Raw genomic sequence first — 26,485 nt, forward strand, 5'->3', positions numbered from 1 at the left:
GTAGTGTGAGGCTGTATGAAATAAAACATCTCCATTCTACAGTTGATATGAAGCTTAAATTGTGTTGGTAATTAAAGTCACACTCCCTAACCACATGGTGCCTCAGTTTTTTAAATTATACCTATAGTTGTGTATGGAAACTTCAGAAAATAAACATCGCATTTTAATATGTGTCAAGATGATGGCAATGTAATAAAATGAAAATACTGATTAATGATGGTACTGTTAGTAATGAATTGTGTTTATATAGCGCCTTTGAAGGATCTAAAAGCACTTTACAGTGAAGAGGGGTGACTCACTTCCACCACAAAACCCATACATTACAAACTATTAATAGTTATCATTTAATATACACTATTTTGTGTGCAGCCCTAAGAATAAACAATGTGTCGTTTTTAAATAAATTATACAATACATGCAGACATTGTCATGTGGTGGTAAGTGGCATAATGCATTTTGACAAAAAATATGTTCCTAACATATTTTATTTTATATTTCAAGTTTCAACATATCTTACCTTTTTCATAGCGGTAGAAACAATCAGACGAGCAATCAACCTCAATCAGACAAAATATCAATTAAATAATGGAAGCTAAGAGATGATGAACAATTTGCATTAAATCCACTGTAGAGCAGGCTGTTGCACAGAGGAGTATCAAGCTAAGTGGTGGATATTAGATCATGTGTAGCAACACTGATGTTTATCAGTATCATAGCATAGAGTTTCTTTGTGGACATTGTCTCTTTGTAGGTGAAGCCATCACTGTTGATCCTCTCCAAGCCATACGACGCAAGAGAGAGGCCCCAGGGGCAGGTAGCTAACCCATCTCCCCTCTGGGCCGCACAGGGATAAATCTGCATGACAGGGGTCTCTGCATGTCCAGGAGAAGGAGGGGAATACACTGTCCTCCCTTATAATCAAACCCTCTCATCTCCCCACCACACTAACTGTGCAGTTATCTCGGAGCAACACCTCTCTGATTGTAACAGAGGATGAGCATAACTTTGTTTCCTTGTGCTTTAACACAGAAGCAGCGCAACTCTCTTACCTCCGTTATAAAAGGCTAATGACGTTCAGATAGTGTCCCCAGGATCCAGGGATTTGAGCATATTTGGATCTGCAGTTTCTGTTTTTGCTCCATGGCCTCCAGCAGGAGAAGGAAGAGAAAGAGCAGTGCTGGCAGAACATAGCCGTGTCCCAGCAGCTGTGTTAGCTCAAAGGAAGTGAAGGGAGAGATACTGTGTGTGCGCGCACGGGTGTGTTTGTGTGTGTGTGTGTGTGTGTGTGTGAGTGTGTGTGCATGTGTAGCATGTAGTGTGTCTGGGGCAGCCATTTCTGATAGAGAGGAGCAGTGGGTTTGTAATGACCCTGTGCTGCCTTCAGTGTCTTGCAAACAATGGAAAGGAAATGAAGGGATATTGTTAACACAGTGCGTGCAAGGATCTGATGTGGGATCGCTGTCTTCTCTGCTCCCTTTCCCTTCTCTCCTGTCCTGTGTGCCTGCATGAGCCCTGCGGGGGACAGCCACGCAGCGCTGCTGCATGGTCTGGGTGTCGCCCTCACTGTCCCTCTGTTTGTGTGTAACGCACACTCCTGTGCTTGAGATGGCAGGGTGTGGGGTGTGGGGTGTGTCCGCATGCTCAGTAACGAGATAATCACATTGCGCCTGGGAAAGCGGCATGTTCTCAGGTGCAAGCATTCAGCCGATGAGCCCTGTGTGGATGGAAAAACTCCTCACTCATCCGTGCATTCTGTTGCCCCAGACACTGCCTGCTCCCTGCCTCTGGAGGAGGGCAGCTGCTCGCGGTACACCCTGCGGTGGTACTTCAATGCCCAGGTGGGAGCCTGCAGGCCCTTCATCTACAGCGGCTGTGGAGGCAACAGCAACCGCTTCCTGGGCCAGGAGGAGTGCGAGGAGTACTGCCTGGGAAAGAGTGCAGGTACCCGACGCATGCCGAGCCCAGGCCTTACCTCACAGCCCGCCTGAAACCACCGCTACTCCAGCAGCATTCCAGCCATCTCCACCAGAACTCCACAGTAATATAACAGATTATATTGTACTGTAGTTCTCCAAAAAAGGCTGTGGACAGTAGATTTCAGGGCATAACTCGGGTTAAATGTGGTGCATTTTGATGAATTCCGGTGCAACAATGTGCCATGTAACTGTCCTTATAGCTGCTGGCTGGATGTCTTATGCATGGTGTCATGGCTATTGAGATGTTCCTAACCTCATCTCTCAAACACTACATGAATACTTGGGAGAAATAGATTGTGAGCCAAGAAAAACATGCGTGCACACACACAAACACACACATGCACACACACACACACACACACACGCACACACACACACACACACACACACACACGTCTCCTCAGGACTGATCTAGCAGGAAGGGTGATGTCACAGAGCCCTATGCACGCACGCACAGGGGTCACAGAAACAGGCCCTGGCTGGGTGCCCTAGGGCCCCAGTGGACTGGAGCTCTGAGTGATTATCATTATAAAGATGAGGATATTATCTTGATGTCCAAGGCATGCCCTGACACGGAAGCTGGGTGTACTTGTTCTCTCTCTCTCTGCCTCTCTCTCTTCCTTTTTCTCTTTCTCTCCCTTTCAAATTCAAAAGTACTTTTTTGGCTTGAAACTCATTTTGACTCAGTTTTCAAAGCATTTTATATAATACAAAATGAAAATAACAAATAAATCGTATAAATCTAAACCAGTGAACATATGTAATAATTAAATACTTCAGCTCTAAATTGATTAGTAGCTGCATTCATCAGTTCTATCTGCAATGGAGCTGACAGGCTTAATCAAGACACCCCATAACTCTGTCACATGTGTGGTATAATGCATGTTGACAATTCGTTCTTTTAGGTAGAACCGCAAAGAAAATACAGCTCCTGCATATTCTGCATATTCTACTCCACAGTCATCATTAATCTGTTGTACATTCCTTTTACACTTAAACTGACTACAGTCATCAGTGATTGACCCTCAGCTGACCACTGTCTTATGTGGTTGACCATAAGATGACAACATTCATCTGCCATTGCCGCTAAGGTCACCGCACTCATCTGTAATTGACCCTGTGCTGACCCCAGTCACATGACAGTTGAATGAATATGCTTTGAGAGCCAGAGTAAAGCACTTTGTGAAGGGAGGGTAAGACGTAGCATGACGGGATGAGGGGATGAAGAAGGAGAGAAGTAAAAAGAAGTGATGAACATCTGGTGTTCAACAGCATCTCTTGTGTTTGACCGCTGTGTTGTGTTGCAGGTGCCATGTCCACCAGGAGGGGGAGATGATCCATGCTCTGGCCTCCCTTCTCTGGATCTACAAGGAATGTCAGGAAACCATTACGGAATATTTAAATTTTATTTAAATATGTTAATTTTAAAAATATTTTTACAGCAACTCCGGTATGCTGATGTAGGTGAGCTACAAAGCGATGGTGCCCTTCAGTTGAAGCTGTTACACATTTATTTATTTTTGTTTCAGTAGCTATTGGGCAGTGATATGATTTTCAGTGTAATCTATTATTAAGTCCGCATTGCATCTGCATTAGAGAAATATCAAGTGTAAGATGGAAGTGGCATTTTATGACCAACAACACCTAGTTCAGTAATCTGAAATCATCTCTAGTTCTTTTGAAGACAAGAATTCAGCATTTTTAACAACACTGTTGATGGCCAGAGTGATTTGAGAAATATTATTTATTTGATAAATTTAATTGGCTATTATCTTTTTTTATAGATGGAGGCATGATTATCTCTGTATTTGTGTCCTTGTACTGTAGAATCCTTGAGTAGGCTATTTCTATACACTAGAGGTGTTTGCACTTATAGAGATTATTTCAAATCCAGATCATGCGTGAAAATGTGTCCACACTTGATTTTGAAGAGCTGAATTTGGAGTGACACCAATTTGATAACCCACATATTCAAGATAGCGATGCCACTTTGCCACCTTGAGGAAATGTCAATAGCTGAACTCCAAAGCAATCACGCTTGGTATGAAGATGAGTACCAATAAGATGCCCTTCTGAAGTCCAATGTTGTGAAATAAAAACCCTTGTAAAAGAAGAGCAGTCTTGTGATTTGAGATATTTTGTCCTCTAGATAAAACTTACAGTTCAGGGTTCCTATATTATAATCACACTACTGCTACATCATGGAATTGAAAAGGGTTGCTTATTGCCTGAAGACAAATCTGTCATCTTAGCCTATGTTGAGTATTTTTGTAATGTCTTAAAATAAATCATTTATGTCCCGAAGCTTAGAAATTTAAGGCTTTCTTGAGGTTCGGTATAACAGCATTGAGGAGATACCCATCTAATGCCTAACTTTTCTGCAGCAATGTCGTTACATGGTAGCTGAGAATGTGTTCCTTCCAAATCATTGCAGTCCATAACATCTGATGTACAGAGGTATTATAGCTATATCACTAGGTAAGCACAATCTGTCACTCATGTGTACATATTATTGTATTACCTGGGAAACAATCTTGTGTGATAGGTTGTGTTGTAGGTTGCCTATTGTTATAATTATGTGTAACATTGCATGTTTCTCAGCAAAAAGGTGCTATTTCTAAAAGTTATTTTTGTATAGTGTTTTTTTTTAAGATGATGTTTTTGTCCAGGTTGAGGATGGAAAAACACCCAAGTATTAATCATTGATTTATTTTATATGGAAAATAAACAGAGGATTTTTAAAAATGATCAATTTCTTTGATGGTTTGAGTCATTTCCTGTACTATTCTTCATTTGATTTCAATAGCGCCGATGAGAGCGCAGGTCCTATCAGACAGCAGTGGTGGTAGCGCGATGGCACTGCTTCAACCTGTTTACACTTCCACCAGTGTGACTCATCAGGAGATTAAAGCATTACGCATCTGATCGAGATTGAATCAAACTAATTACTCCAAAGCATGCTGTATTAATGAAAGTATTTTCTGCTCACTGGGCTGTACTGAACCGCCCAGATTCAAACAGCTCAGAGGCTCTGATTTTAGAGGACAGAAGGTACTGATGGCGCAGTGTGGTGTACAGTGTGTGTCAGGTGTGTGTGTGTGCGCAGCTGTGTGACATTGTGTTCCAGAGTGTGTATCTAAGGTTACACACACACCATGGCTCAAAAACCTGAGAATGATCCTGTGACATGAACCATATTCAAAGGTTATGATTTCTATCTCTTCTGCTGCATATGTAGGGAAAATAAGCTCTGAAGCTTAAAACATCAGTTAGCTTTTTTATTGTTTAACAGTGAAATCATCACAAATGTATTTCTGTCTTGTACCTGCATTCTGTGTGTCTAAACCAACCCCCAAACTCACCAGAGACTACTCTGGATGAGAGTAGGTGTGATCTTAGGCCTTCATGTTATGTCTTATGGAAATGTGGGACCATGGTGGAGAAATTCCAGGCTTGAATGATTTGGGAGTGAACTTTGTGACCTATGGAAGAGGCTTAATGGCAGGAATTTAATTTTCAGCACAGGATGAAACAGTGGAAATATAGCAATAGAGCATTGATTCCTTGTTGTATTTTGCACCCCTGGTCAGATCTACCAAAAACTGTCTAAACCTACCAGCAGAAATTACAATGAACCAGATTATGGCACATTAGCGTGCTCTTGTTGGCAAATTTTACATTTAATCATGGGAGAACAAATATCTCAAATGGGGCAATATGAAAATGACTGGGGAAATAAGCAAATGAAAATGAAAGTACTTCATTTAGTCCAATATCAAATGTATGCCAGGCAAAGTAAAATTCCAGGACCCAAGGCAAGAAAAAGTTGGCAGAATGACATCAAATAAACAGGTATGTGTGGTGAAAGCTGGGACGAAACGATCAGCGATCATTGTGTTGTCTTGAGAGACACTGAGAGACACACTCAGATGGGAAAGAAAAGTAAAGGATGGAAGTGTGTGAGGAAGGTGGGACAAGGAGAGTCGGGGATGTGGGGTAAAGGAGGAGGTAAAGACATCGACCCAGAGGGACACAGAGAAAGGGTGTGTAAATAAAGTCAGGGATGAACTGAGGAGGGGGGCAGCGTAGGGTGGGGGGGGGCGGGGGGGGGGGGATAGGGACGAGGGGTGGAGTGGAAACGGTGAGAGTACTGAGATGTAGAGATACAGCGGGAGAGATGGAACACACTTAAAGATCAGTTCGGGCTCCGGAGCAGATGCTTTGGTTCTTGCTACGCTGAAGCAGGCAGACAAACAGACACACACACACACACACACACTTTGTACACAAAGACCCACGGAGGCAGACCAACAAAGACAGGCATACCCACTTTGCTCACAGGGGCACACTTTGCTGGAGAGCGGGAGAGAGAGAAAAGAGAACGCAATATTGTCAGATCTGTACTGTAGCTACTCCACAGAGGGACTGAAACTTGAAGATTGTGAAGAGCAACTGCAAGTAAGTCACTTTATCAATTGCATGGAACTATACTGGAGCAGTAAATATGCTTATTCTGGTCTGGGGGTCTCGGTCCAGGCTGTAGAGAATCCATTAAGAACCCATTTTTGTTCTATTACTGCTCTGTTTAATGTTGATTGGGATACATATGCATTTCTTTTCTGGCAGATCAAACAACTTGTCAGGGAATAAGGGAGGGTGGTGTACTAAGCAAGTGGCCAGGAAGACACTTGAAGGGAACATTTATTGGATTTAAGTGTGTACTTTATAAACTAAGTACGAGTGCCTACATCCCACCATTTGAAGTCCCTAAAGAACTTGGGTCACCCTGAGAACCCTAGTTCTCAGCTGAATATATGACCAGTCTGATACTCCAGGATCCTAAAACAAGCATGCAATTTCTGTATCATTTTCCAGATCAGCCTGTCAGGTTACATGTGAGGTGGTTCCCCAGACTTAATATAGACCCTTGGCATGTCCAATTCCTTAGCTAGAAAGGGGAACCAAGCATATCTGAGCAAGTTTTCAGAGAGAAAGCTGGGATGAAATCACAAGTCTAGTGAAAAAATTAGGAGTATATGATGTTGTTCACAAATCTAAGACAGAAGCATATCTAGAACATCTATTTATAGTAGCAACAGATAAACAAGTTAACATTTTTAACTGAAAGATAATATCTCTGCCATAAGAATTTAGACGGATTTACATATTCAATTTCTTGTTAATTTGAGGTCAGAACTAACAGAACGCTAATGTATATAAAATACATTACATTAAAGTCATGCACTGGTGATCATGCTAAGGTTCTAACCCATTGTAATCTCTTAATGGATAATTGTCTGATACCTCACGTTTATTAAAAACGTTTTGAGAGCACAGTAAACCTATATTCACTTTTTTCTTTGTCAAGTTTATTACAAGAATGTAGTACACTTTGCTATGCTGGCCAAGTAAATAAAGGACCATTAATTTTTGTAGCTTTTGCTGGGTTAGGTAACACATTGACAATGACTCGGTGGCCAATTTATCGCTGTTTATCACTATAGCTGTGTAGTTATCTAGCCATCAGCGAGTTCAAGAGAAAGCAGGGCCATCTAAAATCAGATAAAGTAATGAGCTTGATTTGTCAGTGAGTCATTATTGCCATTATTGAAATTACTGGATGTGACAGAATCCTGAAACAATATCTTCATTATCTACATCTTTCTGATGTATATGTATTATGCATTATATGGTCTTTAATTTGAGAATGGGAGTGTGCCCTCTTCCAGTTTGATCAGGGGTGTAATTTTACGAAGAAGCAGACGTTACCTGTCTTCGCTAGCTCAAGTGAGGATATCCTATTCATCCTGCTGGTCTTTATCCACTCTAATAGCAGTACTTCTCAATGACGCTAATATGCTATGGAAGTAAAGAAAGTGCCTAACAGTGGAAGACCAGAGATGTTTGGGTTTCCATACCTATAAATTGTATTTGATTACCAGGTTCACTCATCCAGGACAGCATGCAGTTGTTACAAACATAAACACATTTTTTTCAGTAACTAAAGAAAGCCTTGCTCAGAATAGTACAGAAACATTTTACCAATCCTGGATGCAAACCAACAAAACCTCTAACCAGTGCTTGACTCTGCAGACTCTGTCATGTGTCATCCTTCTTTTTCTTTCTTTTTTTCTGCCAGTTTTTTTTACTTGTTTCATTTTTGACCTTCTGGCTCCCCTTTCCCTGCTTCCTCCTCTGTGTTGCAACCACACAGGCTCCTCCTTCAGCGATGATGCGAGGCGTGGCTCTGTGCGTGTACCTGGCATTGCTTCTGATAGTCAGCGTGCTGTGCCAAGGGAGAGGGATCAGCGACCTGCAGGAACAGGCAGAGGAGGAGGGAGACAGAGGGGGCCAAGGGATCGAGCAAGACACGGTGTCCATCAACATACTGAATCACCACAGGGTCCTGGAGTCCCTGCTGCCCCCTGTGTACCAGTCCATCACCCGAAAGAGCCGCTCTCGACGGCCCACTCCCCCGGGCCCCAAGAGGAGCCCCCCGGGTTCTCGCTTCGCCCTGTCACTGGACGTCCCCACGAGCATCCTCAACGTCCTGATTGACCTGGCCAAGAACCACGAAATGCGAGCCAAGGCAGCTGCCAATGCTGAGCTGATGGCTCGCATAGGCAGGAGGAAATAGGACCTCACACCCAGCTGGACTGGAGTGTGTGTGCGTGGGGAGTGGGGGGGGGGGGGGGGGGGGGGTGGAGACAGGGGAATGAGCGACTTTGATGGTATGGAGGGAGACTGAGATGGAGAAAATCAGAGATGCTCTGAATAAGGCTTAATACCAGTGAGTGGTCAAGCGGAGTGAAGCGAGAGAACATATTTATTTTCAATTCATCATTATGTCGAAACAGTACAACCGCACAAGTTCCTGATAGAAGAAAGAAACTGCTGATCTGGTGGACTGAATGAAGCACCTCTCATATTTTTGTGTTAGTAAATTTTTCTTAATATATTTCTTTTAAAGAATTTTTAAATCAGAAATACAAAGTTGTTTGTTGTAATTGTTCTTTATGCATATTCTTCAGCAATACACATATGCATTTCTGTCAACACAGCATCCTTGATGAGTTAAAATTTGGAGATAGCAAAGGTGGAGGTCAATCAAACATGGAGACCGTTACACTGTAATACTTCAGATGTTGTTGTTAGAAGTGCAGTTGTTAGAAAGATCAATGTCAATGAGGCAACCATCTTAAAATTTACTAATTATTCTGTTGGGTAGTTTTACCATTTTTAAAAACGTATTGATCAGTACTGAGGAATACTGTAGTTGGCCACCAGTCAATACAGCTGCAAAAAGGATGAGAGGAACACCCAGCCAGCCAGGGGACTCTGGGAAAACAGATTTAAATAGATCTTAATCAATATGTACTGTACACAAAATAAGAAAACATTGTAAATAATAAAAAATAAAACCTCATTTATGTCCATGATTATTTCCGTAATTTTTCTGACAGTGGTGTGTTATGGCCTTTTTAATTCTAGCTGTCTATAACAAAGAGTGAATTGGTGAATAGCACGTTTGAATTGATCCGAAGGGCCAAAATGACTATACTGCCACCACTGCAGAAGACAGTTCTGCGACCAGCGTCTGTGGAATTGTAAGCTTGGTATGGGCACTTCACTTTCGAGCATCCCCATCTCCATGTGAGCTTGCGTTTGCTTCTGCACTGCAGTAAAACTTTCCCAAGCTCTCTCTCTCTCCCTCGCATTCTAGGGATCCCAAATTAGAAAAAAAAACATCCGGTGATAGACGTATTAAATTGAATATTTATAGATACGTAACGTCACATATTGTGTACTTTAAATTTGGTTATGGATATGTAAACAGTAACATAAAAAGAGCATGAATCACGCCACCCCGGGCGCTATTTTTGTTTAATGCATTTATTATTACTCTGTAGCTCTGACCGTCGCTGACAGCTTGTTACTGCTTCTCGGGGTTTTCAGCATCATGGCATCAGCGCAGCTCTTAACTCACATCCACGGACCCCGCAGCGCTTTGATGTTCGCCCGCGCAGCGAGAATAATTGAGTTCCTTTTACCCTGCATAGCAAGCTGTCAAAGATGTCAGTGTCGCTCAAGAATTGTCAGATTTGTTTGGTCCTCTAATGCGGAGGTTCACAAATCGTGTGGTCCCGACAGGGTCGTGATGATGATTTCAGACTAACGTCTGAGTAATTACACTATTCGCCTCCTAATGTGTTTCGGAGAAGTCTGTTGTGGTCGATGATTCTTTTATTTATTTGTCTGATGTTGGTGTTATCGAGCCACGTCCACATCATATCAGTAGATAATTAGTAAAATACCGTCCGTTTGTGAAGGTCGTTATTTGCACATGCAGGGGCGATGGCTGAAGCTAATGACTCGCTTCCGGGATGCCCCAGGGGAAATTTGACCTTGAAAACTAGGACCAAGGACAAGTTTTCGTGACATCCCTCTATGGGCGAATAATGTGATTTCAAAGTAAATAAATGCATAAATATATAAATATAAAACCAGACGTTGTGTGCTGCTATTTAATATTTGGTTGGTCAATGCTGGATATGTGCCATGGTGTTGCTATGAAAAACCTAATGAAATAAGATAATGCACATGTTGTACTTCAAGGTAACATCAACACCGTGCTTTCAAGGCACGAACCTGATGAAGAACAGAAAAGCACTGCATTCGAGCATTACTAGATACAGAATACCTTTCATAAGCCCAAATAAGGTTGGTTCTTTTTCTTCAACTTTGTGGTGTGTGTCACTGCACCACCAGTGTGCCCAATTTAATCCGAAGTGGCCTTATAATGTTTTTGAGCGGGCTTTTAATGTTGTCTTTGTTTTTGACCTTTTGCTTATCAGCACTCTCACTGAATTTACACTGACAGTGAGGTTATCTACAGTTTTGATATTGCTATGTCACCTCCTTGACATCTACATTCTCCCTTCTTGATTTCTACTTTTTGGTACCCTTTACCAATGTTCGATGAAAACCATGTAAATTTTCACATCAACATCTCTTGATATCAGGCGTGATGCATTTTATTGCACTCATTCAGTTTTTGACTTAATCCCGATCCCTTTCAATATCGATATTAGCAGTTTCCTGTTTGATCCCAGCAACCCCCTTTCACAGATTAGTTTTGTGAAGTTTTGGGTAATGAAATGCCATGGAAATTCTACAAGAGTTTGTTGGAAACGTCACTAATTACTTGTAGGTAAGTGAAGATTATAATGAAAGCAGGTGAATCCATTTAAAACCTTTAAATCTGAATGAAAACTGATTTTGATGTGGGAAATGCCTCTTTGAGACTTGTGATCATTTAGGCAGCATACATTTTCAGACTGTGGTGAAGACAACAATATTGAGTACACACTTGTCTTCATTAAACATCAGTTCAGTGATTCAAGGCTTGACCTAGAACTTTGGCAGGCAGTAGTAGGCATGCAAATGGCATGACTTTAGCACAGCATTTGAATCAGTCTTTCACTCCTCATTGGGATATACTGTAATAAAAGATGAATTGATTCTTCAATGATTCTCCTATGCTAAGAGTGAACAGAAATGTAGTACATTCACACTCAAACAGGAAGACCAGCAGTGACAGCAGCAGGTTTCTGAAGTTTTATTATGTGAAGTGCACAGACCTACCACAACCATATGGGTGTAACTTAAATGTCGCTATTAATGTTACAAAAGTATCTTTCTGTAATTACTGCCACCCGCAAGTGGTGATGACAAGCTCCAGTGGAACCGGGGCTGTCGACTGAACACTGTGAAAGCAGGTTTTGAGTGTCTGCGTAATGAGGCCTGTGCTTGATGACTGATAGTGCTCACAGGGGGGGAGCCTGAAAGCTAAATGCATTATTACATCCATCACACTCCTGTGCACCCAGCCCAAGCCACATGTTTTATTTACTCTTAAGTATCACTGCAATTTGCCATCAGAAGCAAGGATCACAGGGTGAGAGTTTGGGAGCTTGTAAACAAGTTAGCATCCCTGTGAAAAATGCTGCAAAGGTGAGATACAGGGTGAGTGTAAGTGCTTGCAATTGAAGAATTTTCCATCGCACTCCCATCTTATTGTGGTCTAAAAGACATGTCCTTCTCCCAGTCAATGCAACATTCAACTTACAAGCAAGATGCTCTGATGTAGAGCTGATGGCTTCTAAATAAAGGGAACCTAGTTGGACTTTGAATGGGAAGAAAAACACTTAGCTGTGCACTGCTTGGATCTTGGAATGACATCAAACTGCAGCCTACTCTTAGGCCCAAAATAACGCCGCAGATCGTACCTGTTGCCCTCTGAAGATTGTTCACCAGTACGTATAGACTGAGACTTGAACAAAACTAATGAACCCATACATCAGAATGCTGAAAATGGAAGCCTTTTCATTATAAAAATCAATTACCTCTGATTTACCCTCTCTTTCATGTGCTGTTACTGTGTTTGACACTAACATCTCAATTATGTTAGGTCAGGCTATAAGAGTTACTGTCCTATAACTTGGATGCATACATGACTACAACCATTATAATGCTATCTTGAAGGGTACCCCTCAGCAATGTACTTAATGGACTTGTATCAGTAAATATACAACTGTATAAATGGATACTATATAAAATGTAGGCCTTGGGCATACTAGAAAAGGGTATCTATCAAGCAAATGCATCATAATAATTCCATTTAAGCATGAATGTATGCACAACGTCATTTCCTCACCACACTAGTCTTATTACATTATTTTTCAAGGTTCACATTCCATGCTCTTGCACAATATGATGCAGAGGCGTGTCACTTCAAAGTCTCATATTGCTTTTGTAAAAATTTTTTCCTGTAAAAGTGACACTTCTTCCTGGTGTACCTGAGCCAAAGTGATGACCAGTGCAGCTGTGACTACCCCTACTGTGACATGCTGGTACTGTCCCCTCACAGTGTGAGCATCATGAAATTATGCATGTTTCTTTTTTCTTCTTCCTGAGTAAATGACCTTCTCTGTGCAATTGTCGCCACACACAAACACACAGAAGTCTGGTTGGCAGCAGTTCGAAAAGCATGTGGCAAGTCAAAAAGTAAACCTGTGTACATCCCCCACCTGCTCCCATAATCAAGATCCTGTCGCTATGGCAACGACAATTCCCCAACCAATGGAACTGTTTAACAAGGGCTATTTTTTAGCTATTTCTGTCATGGGGCATCAGTAATATAAACGTTGTCCATCAGAATAAAACTAAAACTCCCCTGGTAACGGAGGCAGGTACAGTGAATGATTCCATTACATTATGCAGCGCATCTCAATCACCTCGTTCCAGTAGGAATGTTTGAATTGTGCTGTGACGAGCACAGACTGCAAAGCATGTCTCTCTGTGGGCATGTGACGGACAAGGTGACGACCAGTTATATTTGCAGATAAGCTGCGAGACCTGCTGAACAAGGTGTAGAGAGGAGGAGGCCAAGGAGGTGTTCTTACACACTGAATACTCACACACTCAGCTACACCTGTACACTGATAGTCACTGATACTCATGCACCAGTACACTATTGAGCTCCCTCCTTAAGTCTGGGAGTGCAGGTCCTTGCCCTCCAAGGTGCACTACATTTATCCTTCCCATATAGGATAAGGATTGATGCTAATAGAAGCAAAGGTATTCATCCTCTTCTTCATGGTCCTGGAGAAGGAACAAATAGAGAGGCCACTGCAGGGTGGTGTCATAGTACAGAAATGCTTTACATAGAAAAATTCAACTTCTAATCTGCACACTGTTTTAACTTTTAATTGAACTTGGAATTCTATCAGGGTTAGCAGTTATTTAGCATCGATCTGATCCTTTTTGGCAGACCTGCCTTGGCACAGAGGAACCATAAGCTAGCTTCAGCGGGAAGCAATTAAAACAAGGAATCGACGTCTACCCATTTATCTTGATCAGTATTTATATGGTTGTCAATGTGATAACGATTGTTTTCATTCTCAAGGTGAATTACAGCAGTACGTATAAACAAAAGAAAATTTAAATGTAACAAACAAAACTCAGCGAGACTAGGGAGACCAGGTGTCCCGCTTTGCGTTGTACTGCACAGCATTTTCACCCTTTGTCCTGCATCCCACATATTGAGATAATGTCCCGCATTTTAATTGGTCATTTGGTTTTTAATTGTCAGAAATAAGAACACATGGATATGTTATATATGAATATGTTCATAAAAGAACATGGATATGTTCTTTTATGATCATGATCAGAAACGTGTTAGAGAAGTGCAGTCCTGATACGTCGCTGTTTTGGTCCATAATGCTGCGTTAAGCTCCTTATAATGGTGGGTCAGTAGAGAAGAAACGGCTTAACGCAAGATAGTTACCCGTTTCATTGGATTTCAGTTTTGCTTTTTGATAGGAGATAGTGTTTATAACATGTGAGATGTCAAACAAATTTGGTGATCATTGGTCGCTGTTTTGGGACATTAAGCCACGTTAAGCTTTTTCCTTATAATGGGCGTCAAAGGAGAGGAAAACGCTTAACGTGAGATAACGACCATACTTCTAGGATTTCGGTTTTGATTTTTTGACAGGAGAAAATGTTTCTGACAAGAGATGTCTGAGAGAAATTTGGTTATCATTGATCGCAGTTTTGGAACATTAAGCCACGTTAAGTGTTTTAGAATGTCCCCAAATCTTCTTATTCAGTTAGACAGACATTATATCAAAGTTTTAGGTTACTTCTCTGTGTTGGTAACATGTTCCACACGAACTTACTACTCATCCCGCTTTTGGTCTGTTTGCATCTGGTCACCTTAAGTGAGACTGGCTTCCAGTTTCTATGTGAAGGTTACATTGGTGAGGTTGAGCCCATCATACAGGAAGCAGTGATGGGATCGGATCTCACAGCCTGGAGGTGAATATTGGGACGCCCCTGTTGTGCCTGTATGTTGCATGGATATGTTGAGTCTCATCAATTACTATATGAATTTTTTACAGATTGTACATTTGTGTACCTGTATACTCATATATATTCTTGAACCTTGGACAAAGCAGGTCATTAATATAAATGAATGTATCCCATATTGCTGCATAGGATCCGTGTACAAAATAGAGATATCTAAAGTGTTTGCACGGAAGAAGTTAGGAGAATGGTAATCCCACTAAACTTTCTTCACCTGCAGGGAATATATTCATTTATGAACATACACAATGTTTAATTATACATTTAACAATGTTTAGAGAAGAACTTACATGAGTTGCAAGTATGAGTGTGCAGAGAAACACAAAACTGAAGTGAAATAGGACCATCCATCAGTATCTGTCCACTCTGTCTACTGTATTTTAATGAGCTAGGGAGAGTTTCCTGTTATTGTGAGTTGTGGGTTTGTAGGTTCTCACACAATATGTTTGAGCGGACAGGAGTCCTGCTGTCTATCACCTAAGTCTCTCTGGTCTTCAAGTCTTAGAGTGCCCCCTTGTGCCTAGAGACATCATGATCTCTCTCTCTCTCTCTGTCTCTGTCTGTCTCTCTGTCTCTCTCTCTCACACACACACACACACACACAGGCACAGGCAGTACAGGCACGCACATATACACACACGCGTCAACATTGGTGCCAATTGCCATGACAGCTGCAGCATTATTACAGTGACCGCTGTGTGTGAGAGCTGCCGTTTGAAGACTTGTCCATTTGCATATTCACTTCATTATATCTGCCGTAATTTGCCAGCAAGCAACTGAATCCCAGGACACAACAAATTTAATAGGCTTCTCTCTCGGGTCCCTCAATGCTCATCAAGACTTATTAACATATGCCATTTTTCATTTCTCTCAGCTGCCATTTCTAATTTAATTTTGCATTTAAATCAAGTGAAAAATGTTTGAATGTTGTGCTCATTGAACTTGTCGCCCCACCCACCCTCAGTTTCAGATGAGCACTCACCAGCTGCATTTGGGGAAAATGCCTTCTACGCAGGAAGGGGCGTGGCTGACTCTTGACCTACACATCACCAACCCTAGGACTACTTCTGCTGCCTGAGTATAGAGTCATCTGCTCCCTGTCTGATAGGATGTGATTCTATCAGGCCAAAGGGATGATGAAATGCATGGGAGACAGAATGTTTTTAGGGAAGACGGGGCAGAGGGAGGAAGGAGGAGGGAGACATAAGAGGGTGGAGAGAAGAGAGTGGGAGGAGCTGAAGCAAAAATAGAAGGAAGAAGGGAGGTACATTTTTGCTAGGACATGGGTAAAAGGATTGAGGAGAAGGGCAAAGAGAGGCAGATGGAGGTGTGGCATGGATGGGGGCGTTGGATTAAGAAGGGAAGAGGCTGGTCAAAGGATGATTAGAGGCAGTCTCAGACACAGAACTGACAGCCAGGGTCCAGAGGAAATTCAGTTGTGCTTTTAGGACATGCATTCATTTTACATTTTTAATTATTCAAATACACACATGACAGGGTTACAGATTTTGAAATTATGACAGTTTGTACATCTCAAGGACTTTTTTGCATTAACAGTAGGTGGCACTGGAGAAGGAATGGCCACTCTGAACAGAAGAAATGAATTATTACTGACTTTATGGCATGATGTTGTACTGCATTATCTTTAACAGAATTACTATGAGGATAGAGCCTGGAATGAAAATAATTTTTAAGAATATGTGTGTTGACATGAGAGCTGTTTCTGTCCCTCTTTCTTCTTCCTTCTTCTTTCTTCCTCTCTTTCTCTTCTCAGTTTTAATTTCACTTGGCTTCACTGGCATGACAAGTATCAAAAGGAGCAATAAAATTTAAATATAGCACATATAATCACTATAGCTAATGATTTACAGTGATGAATACAAGAACAAATAGAATGATTAACTGAAAAATAAGAGAATAATTAACGTTAAAAGGCTAACTCCAGTGTGAAAATGTGAGTGAGGTGCTTTTGTGTCATGTTGCTCAGGCCCTGGCAGAGTACAGCACACCCCTGTTCCTCTCCAGAGTGCATGGGTCATTTTTCTGTGTCCTGCAGGACATGGAATTGTAGATATATCTGAACTGTCACTTACTTCCCTGGTCTATTCACATTTGAAAGTTGAAATTGAAATACAGCACCACCTCTTCTTGCAGACTGCCATGTCAGCATAGTGCATTGTCTCTAGATAGCCAGGTTTTCCTGTATTGGCCTGTCTTTATCACCAGGCTGAGGTTGCCAAGTGTCATATGTTTTGTCAAAAATATTTATTTGCTAACATTAATTCTGAAGTATTTGCAAAATAGCAATATCTTTCTCCAATGACAGGTCATCGGTCACACTGCACCAGTGTAACACTCAAACACTCTTTGTGCTTTCGTGTTTGTGTCCCATTGTATGCATGTCCTAATCACTTAGTGATTTTTTTTTCAGGATACAATATAATTGACTTCATGCTGGGCTAGTGCTATTTTGAGAGTGCTTAATTTTTGTGTGGAGTCAGTGTAATGAGTCTTAGGACAAGTTGTTTCAGGAGATCCTGCATGCAGTGTTTTGTAAAAAAGGAAAACAAAAAAACTTAAGCCTTGTTTGGAAAACTACTAACGATGCATGCAGAGAAGAATTTGCACCAGTGCCCATTATTGATTAACGGAGAAAGCGGCTTAATTCCGGATCCACCTGAAAATGTGATCCTCACTCCTAACACTATCGGGCCCTGCAATGTCAAGACCCAGAGCCCAGAAGAATCCCCTCTGCCAGCTAGCCCTGAGTCTCATTACACTGCCTCCCACTTAGCGGCCTCCAGACCGAGTGGACCGTACACTTGTCTGCCATACAAGGCAATTAGGTTGGATGACTGACTCAACTTTTTTTTCAACGATATTGTATTTGGGGGATTTGATTTGAGTGTTCCTATTTATGGTACAGAAAGCTCTGTATGCTTCCTTTTTCCATTTGTTCGCTGCCGAGCTGAAGTTGCCTGTTAAGCTTATTTTCTGTCCCAGACTTGTGTGTTGTGTGCATTGTTCCAGTGTTTTATTTCTTCATGCAAATGTGAATGCGGATCAGAGATCTGGGCCTCTTTTGAAAAATCACTGAGCCAGGGTCTGCTGGAGCCCTTCTTCCATGAGTGACAACAGAATCAGGGTAGGTTTCTCTCTGTCTTTCCCTGTTTCTCCCAACCTTTTCCTTGCTCCCCCTCTCTGGATGAACACCTCTGCAATTCTGTCTGTCTGACTTCATTTCCTGTTTGTCTACACCCATTTGTCTTCCTCTCTTTGTCTCTAAAAATGTAATTTCAGTCTCCCTCTTCCATCCCATCCTCTCTGTCTCTTTCTCACTGTCTGTTTTCCCAGAGCGCTGAGCTGGACTTTGTTCTTCATGAGGCCCAAACCCAGTATCACCTGCCAGATGTGCAGAAGCAGCTATTGGATGTGGAGCAGGAGATCAAAGTGTTTGTAGCCAACATACATGCAAAGTATCCAATGGGTTTAGATGGTGGTGTTGGGATGTCACAGAGACAGAGATACCAGGAAATGATTGGTTGCCCAATAGCAGAGGGGAAGATCTGTATCCAAGGGCAACACTAGCAATGATAATGATATGTGTTACATAATGTTACAACAGCATCTTTGACAAAGTGCAGAGCTGTGTTTCCTCATTCATTGCTGGTGACTTTATCAGAGGACTGTGTTACAAGTATTAATGTTTGTCCCTAACTCTGTTGGATAATAGAGAGGAAGTCATCGACACCTGCAAAGACTTATACCTGCATCAGCTATTTTTACTAATCAAACACTGTGCACATCTACTGCTGACTGACCAAGTCACTTATTTTAGAAGACCATTGACTCAGGGACAAATGTGTGATTAGAAAACCAACATGCATAAGAACTGGTGGCACTTCAGAAAGTGAATTCTTGGGTCAGTGTGGTGAGGCTGGCCGTAATGTTAGCAGAGACTGAGCCTCTGTTGTGCGGGGAGGCCGTTTTCCTGCGATCCTGAGCAGGGCACCTGCGATGAAAGCTTTGCATCAGCGCCTGTGCGTGGGCGTCTGCATATGTGTTGTTTATGTCAATCACTCAGGCTTCTCCCTGAACCGCCAGCTGTTTTCTGGTGCTTCCTATGATGCTTTGCTGATGGAGTGTTCCTGCATGTGGGTGGATGTTAGTGGGTGGTAGTGGGCGGTGGTGGGAATACTGGTTCCTAAGCACTGTTGGCTTCAGTTGGTTTGGGGGGTGGGAGGGGGCATGTATGTTGAGAGGGCTACCGTTACATATTCCACAGATTGGCAGAATGGGAAAACATGCAGTATGTTTGATTTATTAGCCGCTGTTTAGCTAATGTTAGAATAGAATGGAACAGTATAGTGTTGTGATGTGAGAAGGAGTACTACATTGATGTTAAATTGTGTTGCTGTAGAGGTCTTATTGAAGGGAAGGCAGTCACCCATACCCCTATTACAATGCATGGTATTACTCTCCTTGCATCTCTCTGCTGGCAGTTTTTCTTGTAACTTCCCCCCTGATCACGTACCTTGGCAGGCTGAGTTTGCCGAGAGATAATTTGTGCTCACAGGGGGAACGTGTGCACAAATGAGATGTGTTACAACAACACAAGTGCCTGTGTATATATGACAATCTCGTGAAAGTGGTACATGATGTTCAGTGTTGGCATAATTTTTTTTGTACTGAATACAGGGAACTGGCTGAGATTGTTGTACAGGTAAGAAGAGCATCTGTCATCATCAAATATGGATACACTGCTGTTGTAATTTAAAAGAGGATACCTAAAATGATGCTATCGTTTTAGAGCTTGATCCAAGTTGTATCATCTTAGGTACTTTTGCAAATGGTAGGCAGATACTCACCTGAATGAAAAAATTCAGATCAGGCATCACGACTGAAATTTAGAAAGCATTTGGAGAAAATGTCAAAAAATTGTAATGTAGGAAAAAATGGAATGTTGCAAGTACGGTTTGAGGTGGTGGGCAAATTAAATGGTCATCTATTGTGTTCAGCAATTGCTAGAAGATGAGAAGGAAAGGCATAGATGCATAAGAAATAAAAAATCTTGCTATTTTTCATGAATATGATATTATGACTTGATATTTGAGTCAGGCTTCATTAAAATCCATGCCGCACTGGCTATCTTAGAGACTCTAAAGTAGTTTTGCAATGGAAGGACAGGAGGGCAGTCCAAAAACATAATGCTCCCCTTTGATTTTGTCAGCAAGTTATAAAAATTGAACTATGAATTGCTGACCATCAGAAAACCCCTGATTAACCGTGTTTTGAGCAGATAACAGTTATTACAGCTATTAAGTGCATTGCCATTATAGCATCATTTAATTGTTTGGTCATGTTCTCATTCTGAAACACAGTCATTCTGAAACACCAAAAAAGAAAGACCAGGAAGATTAGATTTACAGCTGAAATGTTGAACAGTAAAGAATTCACTCACTCACAGGAGCTGGAGTTCATAGTTTAGCTCTCTCTCTCTCTCTCTCTCTCTCTCTCTCTCTCTCTCTCTCTCTCTCTCTCTCTCTCTGTGGTTCTGGCCGGTTCTGCAGCTGTCTGTCCGTGGGCCCGGACATGCCCAGCAATGACGCGCTGATCACTGGAGCTGTAATTGTGTCCTGACCGGAGTCTCTCTGCTGCCTAATTGTCTCTCTTCACTCCCAGATGCCGTTTTTGGCCTGAAAAGAGAATGGAGCACTGCTAAATTGCGCAGCTGAGGAGGAAGCGGAGAGCAGAGGAAATGAGCTACCCATTTCAGAGGGAAGAATGGATGGTACTTTGAAACCGACAGCCTGGCAGATCTCAACAACCTCCACTCTGGTTTGGCTGTGATGTCACCTTGACCCACTGTCCCCCTGATGAGGTCTTGCTTTTGGATATGGGAAGTCCAACAGGAGCTAAGCCTGACAGTGGGAAAGTGAAGTCTGCCTAAAGTCACATGAAGTCTCAGCCCAGGGTCTATTTGTTTGATATAATGCCTTCTCTTACTGGACCTGATTTTTCAGTTAGATGATAACCCCATAATGGAGTTTCATTTTTACAGCCAAGGAGCAGCTAATGTGTATAACAGTGGTAATAGTGCATAATGGTGGGGATGATATCAAAGGGGAATGAAACATGTGAGCTTGTGGCTTCATGCGTAATGAGTCTTTTGTGATATAAACACAGTTGTTACAGTCTCTTTGGGTGCAGAGGAATGAACACTGGATCTCATGGCTAAGCAGAAACTTTCTGAGATAATATATGGTGAAAGTTTAACAAAAAAGTTTTTCAAACTTTTCTTTGTTGCATCATTTCCCCTATCCCAAACCACAAAAAATGTAGACTTACACTCCCTTATTCCCAGACCGAGGCTCAGACCCAACCCAGACAGGAAGATGAACCAGGTTCTGACAGTTCTCTCTCTTTCAGCACCATCGCTTGGATGCAGTGGTGTCAAGGACAAACCAGACACAGGAGTACTCCCCTCAATCCTGATGCCACACAAGTGCAGCCCTTTCTCCCTCCAGCCTGTGTTCTTTACTTTGTGCAGTATAGGGGGAGGCAGCAGCTGTCTGAGAACAGAAGGAATGGGGGGCTGAAGGGGGGGGAGGGGGTTATGACGGATGGGTGCATGGGTCATTCCATGTCCAGAGGAAACAGATGGGGAGAGGTGGGGACGTGTGAGAGGTCATTGTGCATCTCATTCTCTGTCTGTCACCAGGACCCCTGTGGATGTGTCAGATGAAGAATGTCTGGAAATATGTGCACACTGTGCACACACGTCACACACACAGACACACACACACACACACACACATAAATATTCATCCTTAAATATAGACACCTGTTTTCTTTGTCATTTGCTGTTGACTGGTTCTGAGTTTGCTCCCTACCTTTCGATGATATGTCTGAATCAGCCAATCATTGAAAGACTCCTAGTGCTCCAGTGCATAGGGGCCACATTATTCAATGCTGTCTGGCGCTGGGGAGATGGCTGCAGGACTTCAGGGTGCTGGATGGCTGCCTTTGGGATATCTAGGTGTTAGCTTGCAGCTGCTGATTTCCACAGCCTGGCGTGTGCAGTGGGATACGAAGAGTTTCAGGCTGTGTGCTTTATTTTCTTCCTAGAAAGAACTAATTTCACAGCTCATTAGACATGAAACACAATAGGAACCATGCATATACAGGCGATCACCACACAACAGCCCAAAAATGCAAGCTATGTTTTAGCATTGCGAAACTGAGCGGCACACCACGCAGATTTCCGGATTCTCTACCAGCAGGAAGACGCCGCCGCAAGCTTGCACAGCCTGTAAACGCATTTCAGATTCAGCAATTATACCAGCGTCATTTCTTTCATGGGAGGTAAATTTAGTTATGGACTTGATCAATAATTTAGAGACCTAATTGGCTCTGCTGATCAAACAGCTGGTTGAGCTGGGGGGGGTGGGGGGCAGCGTTGAGAGGACTGCGGGGCTCTGAATCGCCCTCCTCCATCATTCTCAGGGCCATTCTGCAGTCCAGCCCTGTCGTGGTGTGCAGGGGAGCATGGCGGGGGCAGATAACACCAGTCACCTCCATCAATCAAGATGGGAGCTGGTCATCCTTCAGCCCCTACTTTCATTGGAGCAGTCCCCAACCGCATTGCTTTTTTCCCCAGCCTCCCATCTTCCCGCTCTCTGTTTCGATTGTCCTCCACTTCCAAACCAAAACTCAAGTCCAAGCCTGCAGTGCTGACTCTCCAAACCGTGTGTGTGACGGGACTGATGGCATCCGTGGCGGCCCCCCACTCATCTGTCTCCAATCCTCTCTCCTGTCTCCCCACACCTCAGCTCAGGTTCAATCAACTTTTATTTGCCGTAGAGCCTTTTGCAATCGGATTGTCACAGAATTCTTTGCTTTACAGGTTTCAGAGTCAGCTGTAGCAATGTGACAGTGTCATCAAGTTTTAATCAAGGCCAGAATGCAGGCCTCCCTGCTCCGTCTTCCTTCAAAACTGTCTCCAAGTTTTTTTCAAATCACTTTTCTCTATAAATCATTCAGTGTTGTACTGTCCCATCAGTCTGCTGCTTGATTAACGGAACAAGTCTGGGTTTACTGTTAGAAGACGTTTTTGGAGGGTGTCCATACAAGTGTTCATCACAGTAATAATAACAAAAACTCTAGTAGCAATTTATCAGACTGCAAATGTGTTTCCTTTGTTGCCTCCCCAAAAAAGATCAAATTGCTAATTTTGTGGTCTTCAAGGGTACTTTGAGCAGCTGCATACGTGCTGAAGGTTGGCCATGCCTTGATTTTTAAAAATGCATGTACTTAGGACTTGGAATTTAGGTGGACATCCAGAAGCATTTAAATTAGTTTCTAATGGCTGTTTGACACATGTATCCTAGAATATCACTATTTGCTACATACTTGTTATTTCAATTAAATATAAACCCAAGCCTGATATTTCCAGACGAATGAAATCTCTTTACAGTTTTGAAAGTGAATATCCAGCTCCTTTTTGACTTGTGTTCCAAGATTATACAAAGGATTTATAAAGTGTATTTATCTGAAATACTCCTGCTCTCTGCTCTTTTGAGATCAATGGTCAGGCTGTTGTTTTGGCACCTGTGGGAAATGTTCTGGTATGTGGTGTGGTTACTATCCTGTGCTTGGCCCTCAGTGGCTGAGTCACAGGTTACCCATGCTGCCCAGTGTAGGCATGCTTCCTTCATGAAAAATGAGCCAGCCTATGGCAGCTGCTGAGTGGATTGGGTACCAGCTGTTCTAACGCCATGGAGAAGATCGCTCTTTGCTGTGGCTGCTGAGGGAATTTTAAAGTGCATTATCTGAATCCCTGATGAGCAGTGAACTGATGAGGGTGAGGCTGAGGGTGAGGCCTGCAGACACGGGTCTGTATGTGTGTTTGTGTGCACATCCGTGAGTGTATGGTTGTGCGTAAATAAAACAGGTGTCTATATTTAAGGGTGAATATTTATGTGGGCACATGTGTGTGTGTGTGTGTGTGTGTGTGTATGTGTGTATGTGTGCGTGCGTGTGTGTGTGTATCTGTCTGTCTGGCTGGCTGGCTGCTGGCTGTCTGTGTGTGTGTCAGAGACAAGTCAGGCAGCCTGGAGTCAAACATGCTTCAGCGCATTATAAGCTGTGGCCAGGAGTCCAGCGGGAGAAACTCCTCTCTTGATGTCCGGCCAGGTGTGCAGGTGCTTCAGGAAGAGCTCTTTGATGTTGCCGATGGGAGGAGCTGTAAGGTCGGAGCAGGGGGTCACCTCCCACACCCTGCCTGCTGCGCGTCAGGTGAATGGCATGTCCCTGGTGTGATCTGACCCCAGCATTCAGGAACATTCGACCCTCTGCCATGTGGTAGACTCCTGTGCCAAAAGACCCCTCCCTGGCATGAAAGTGTATAATGACTCCCATGTGCTCTAGAAGGCCTGCGACATCTACGAGACATCTTCTCTATATAGAGCACATCAAATCTATTAGGTACACCTTGCAATCACTGCTGGTGCTGCTGGGAAACAGACCGGGCATACCCAGCTGACAGCCGTCAGTGAAACCTGTATTTTGAAAGGGCAGCTGACGGGAGACTGAGAGAGTGCCTTTGTATTGCCTTGAGTGAGCGTGGCAGTCATCAGTGAACTTGAGTCATGTCGAGCGCTGCACATGGCTAGCTCTCACACAATGTGACACGCAGTAGGAAGCATGCTGCACTGTTCATTTTGTTGTTTCTGTGATTGCCATGGTGCGGTGTGGGCTGCCCATTTATACAAGTCGATACACAGGCTGTGGGATTGTGAGATCAGGGTGTTTTTGTTCTGGCTACTTTTATACATGTGATCAGTATTTTTTTTTTATCTGTGGTCAATGAAATAGTTTACCACTTATCTCCCATGACCAGATAAGCTTATTTTCTTATTGTCTCTTTCTCTCTCACACCAACACAGATACATACACACATACATATACACATGTACACATATAAAAACATACATGTACTCTGCCCATGATGCATATGCATTCCATTTCAGTCTTTTCTGATTGCTCATAGTAATTGCAATGTCAGGGTAACTGCAATGCCAGTAAGATTCAGAGGAGGGGGGTCCGAAGCTGCACCATGCACGCATAGTGAGTGACACGGTGCATGTGTGAGGCTATGGCATTCAATGGCTTAAAAAAACATTTTCTGGAAAAAAAAAAACACCGGATGGCACGTGGGCGGTTGGCATGCGCACTCAATCCCCGACTGGTTCGCATTTGTGTGCGACCTTTTCTGCTAAAGATTCTGGGGAGTAACAAGGATACGACTCCGCATGCGAAAGTGTGTACACAGAGGGAAACCGCCATGGCCAATAATGGCGTGCGTCTGTTTTCTTTGAGCGAAGCTGTTGAGAGGTCACGCTGGGTCAGGGGAAGCGTTCTCACGAGGGCTGACACAGGCGGCTTTCATGAAGCTGGGCTGACAGTGAGAACCGAGCAGGTGCCCACATTAGCGGGGCTGAAAAGCGCCATGCCCTGCCTTCCACTTTGGTTGGTGTGACCTTGCTCTGGCTGTTTAAAATGCCCTTTGGGCATCTTTACTCCAGATCTGCTCCCCGCTTCCCTCACATTGTACTTGGGCTGTGAGACTCGCCTCGCGCTCACTGCTCTGGGGGCATCCCAACAGGTGGGCCTGAGCCACGCGCCAGCCATGAATTTTAAGGCCATTTTACATCGCTATTGCTGAGCGCATCTGTTCACTTTCAATTCCAGACCTGGAGACAAAAGTGGTGCAATCTGGCTCTTCCGGTTGATGTGAAAGGGGCTGTATGGCACTCGAGCCCTGTTGCACATCTGTCTGCTTGCTGCTGGCATATAGATATCATTACACCTGGAACTGTGTCTGGAACAGATTGTCTGGAACATTCAATGAGGAAACAATTGAACCTAACTGTGTTGTCAATCCCCTGTTTCTGACAAACAAAGAGTGACATGCTGCTTTGGATGCTTTGGTGTGAGGGGGATCTGGTTTGGTTTGGATTTTGTTTGGGTCTTTGTGGCATCCTTTGAAGCATTTTTGGGTATTTGAAGCATCTGTGTGTATGTGTGTGTGTGTGTGTGTGTGTGTATGTGTGTGTGTGTGTGCTTGCACATGTGTCTGAGTTTGTGTGTGTGGGTGTTGTGTGTCTGTATTTGTAGCAAATGACTTTTAAAATAAAAACTGGCTTCCTTAATCTTTTGACAAGAATTCTGGCAGATGCCAAAAACAGGACAGACCAGCTGTCAATATAATGTCATTATAAACACTGAAATGATAACCCTATGATATCCTCTAGCAAGGAAGAGTGCTTGTGATAAAGTGCTGGATTCTGTTCAAACGTCATTCACCCGTTCTTTATTTATTAAATGAAATTAATAAACAATTTTGTTTATTTGTTTTTCATGAATTGTGTTCACATTTTGAACAACTTGGACATTATTAAACAGTACCAGTGATGACACATACTGTAAACATAATTCATCATACGTAGAATCACTGAAATCACTCGTGCAGACACACGAGCTTAATACTGCTTAATGCAGTATTGTATCAATACATT

At 42.8% G+C, this 26,485-nt stretch overlaps 1 protein-coding gene across 1 annotated transcript in view; it reads left to right on the forward strand.

Annotated features, from left to right (window-relative positions):
- The window catches only part of col7a1 (collagen, type VII, alpha 1), an 82,541-nt gene extending 79,193 nt beyond the window's left edge, over positions 1-3,348 (forward strand). Inside the window, exons 117-119 of the mRNA XM_036532813.1 lie at positions 752-814; positions 1,765-1,941; positions 3,284-3,348. Coding sequence (XP_036388706.1) covers positions 752-814; positions 1,765-1,941; positions 3,284-3,312 — 269 coding nt within the window. The 3' untranslated portion in view covers positions 3,313-3,348. The remainder of the gene's footprint in view (positions 1-751; positions 815-1,764; positions 1,942-3,283) is intronic.
- Positions 3,349-26,485: the final 23,137 nt, after the last annotated feature.

Source organism: Megalops cyprinoides, chromosome 7, assembly GCF_013368585.1.
Source record: "Megalops cyprinoides isolate fMegCyp1 chromosome 7, fMegCyp1.pri, whole genome shotgun sequence".
NCBI lineage: Eukaryota > Metazoa > Chordata > Actinopteri > Elopiformes > Megalopidae > Megalops > Megalops cyprinoides.